Raw genomic sequence first — 1,280 nt, 5'->3', positions numbered from 1 at the left:
ATCTTTTCCAAGGTACTATCCTCTGCAAATTGAACACTGCTTGCTCAAAAATATATTTCAAGTGAATGAATGACTAATGAAGAGTAATTGGAATCATATATGCGAAGAACACAGTTATTAATGGAACAAATTTCTGATAGGAAAAGAAAATTCAAGAAATGTATCAAAAGTATTAAAATGGGAAATAAATGTCATAAACATAAAATGGAGTTTTGATTTTTTTTTCTAGTGCTGCCAATGATTTTCTTTAGGCAGCTTCAGTTTCCTCCCAAACACTCTGCTCAGAGCCAACTTCACTTCCTTATTCCTAAGGGTGTATATCAGTGGATTCAGCAGTGAGGTGACAGTGGTGTGTATGACAGCCACATACCGTCCCTGTGATACAGAGGTGGCAGAGGCAGGGGGGATGTAGGTGAGCCCCACAGTTCCATAAAACAGAGATATGACCATGAAATGGGAGGCACATGTGGACAGAGCCTTGTGGAGCCCACAGCAGGTCCGGTTCTTGAACAGAAGGAAGCTGATAATATACAAGTAGGAGAGGAAAGTGAGAAAGCAAGCTGCCATAGATAAGCTGCCAGTGACAATAAAAATGAGCCACTGATTGAGCCGAATGTCACCACAAGCCAACTCTAAGAGGGGCTTCACATCGCAGAAGAAGTAGTTGAGTTTCAGAGAGTGGCAAAAGTTCAGATGTGCAGTCATGACAGAATGCATCAGAGCATAGAAGAAGCTGGTGATCCAGGACACAGTTGCCAAGAGAATACACACCTTGAGGTTCATGATAACAGTGTAGCGAAGTGGATAACAGATGGCCACAAAGCGGTCAAAACCCATCATGGCCAGCAAGATGGACTCAGTGCAGCCCAGAAAGTGGAAGAAGTGTAGCTGAGTGATGCAGCCCAGGAAAGATACGGCCTTGTGAGCAGAGAGGAGGTTTGCCATTAGTATGGGCAGTGTCACTGAAGAATAGCAGATATCCAGACAAGAAAGATTTCCCAGGAAAAAATACATAGGGGAGTAGAGTCTTGGCTCCGAGATGACAACCACTAATATGGACCCGTTTCCAAACAGATCGATCATGTATATAATCAGCAGGGTCATAAAGAGAACAGGCTGCAGCTCCTGAGTGGAGGTCAGTTCCAGCAGGAGAAACTCATTCACTGTGGTAACGTTCTCCATCGCTCTGAGAAGGAGTGATAACAGTGGCATTAGTAAAGCTGCTCTAGTAGACTGTCTGGGTTAAATGAAGCAAGTTCATCATCTGAAAGTATATAAGG

General features: G+C 43.4%; 1 protein-coding gene across 1 annotated transcript; it reads right to left on the bottom strand.

Moving 5' to 3' along the window:
• Positions 1–225: 225 nt before the first annotated feature.
• On the bottom strand, positions 226–1,182 carry LOC120859285 (olfactory receptor 12D3-like). Its single transcript, XM_040235439.1, has one exon. The coding sequence runs from the start codon at positions 1,180–1,182 to the stop codon at positions 226–228; it is 957 nt and encodes a 318-aa protein (XP_040091373.1).
• Positions 1,183–1,280: the final 98 nt, after the last annotated feature.

Source organism: Oryx dammah, unplaced genomic scaffold (assembly GCF_014754425.2).
Source record: "Oryx dammah isolate SB20612 unplaced genomic scaffold, SCBI_Odam_1.1 HiC_scaffold_441, whole genome shotgun sequence".
NCBI lineage: Eukaryota > Metazoa > Chordata > Mammalia > Artiodactyla > Bovidae > Oryx > Oryx dammah.
This window is presented reverse-complemented; position numbering and strand designations above follow the sequence as displayed.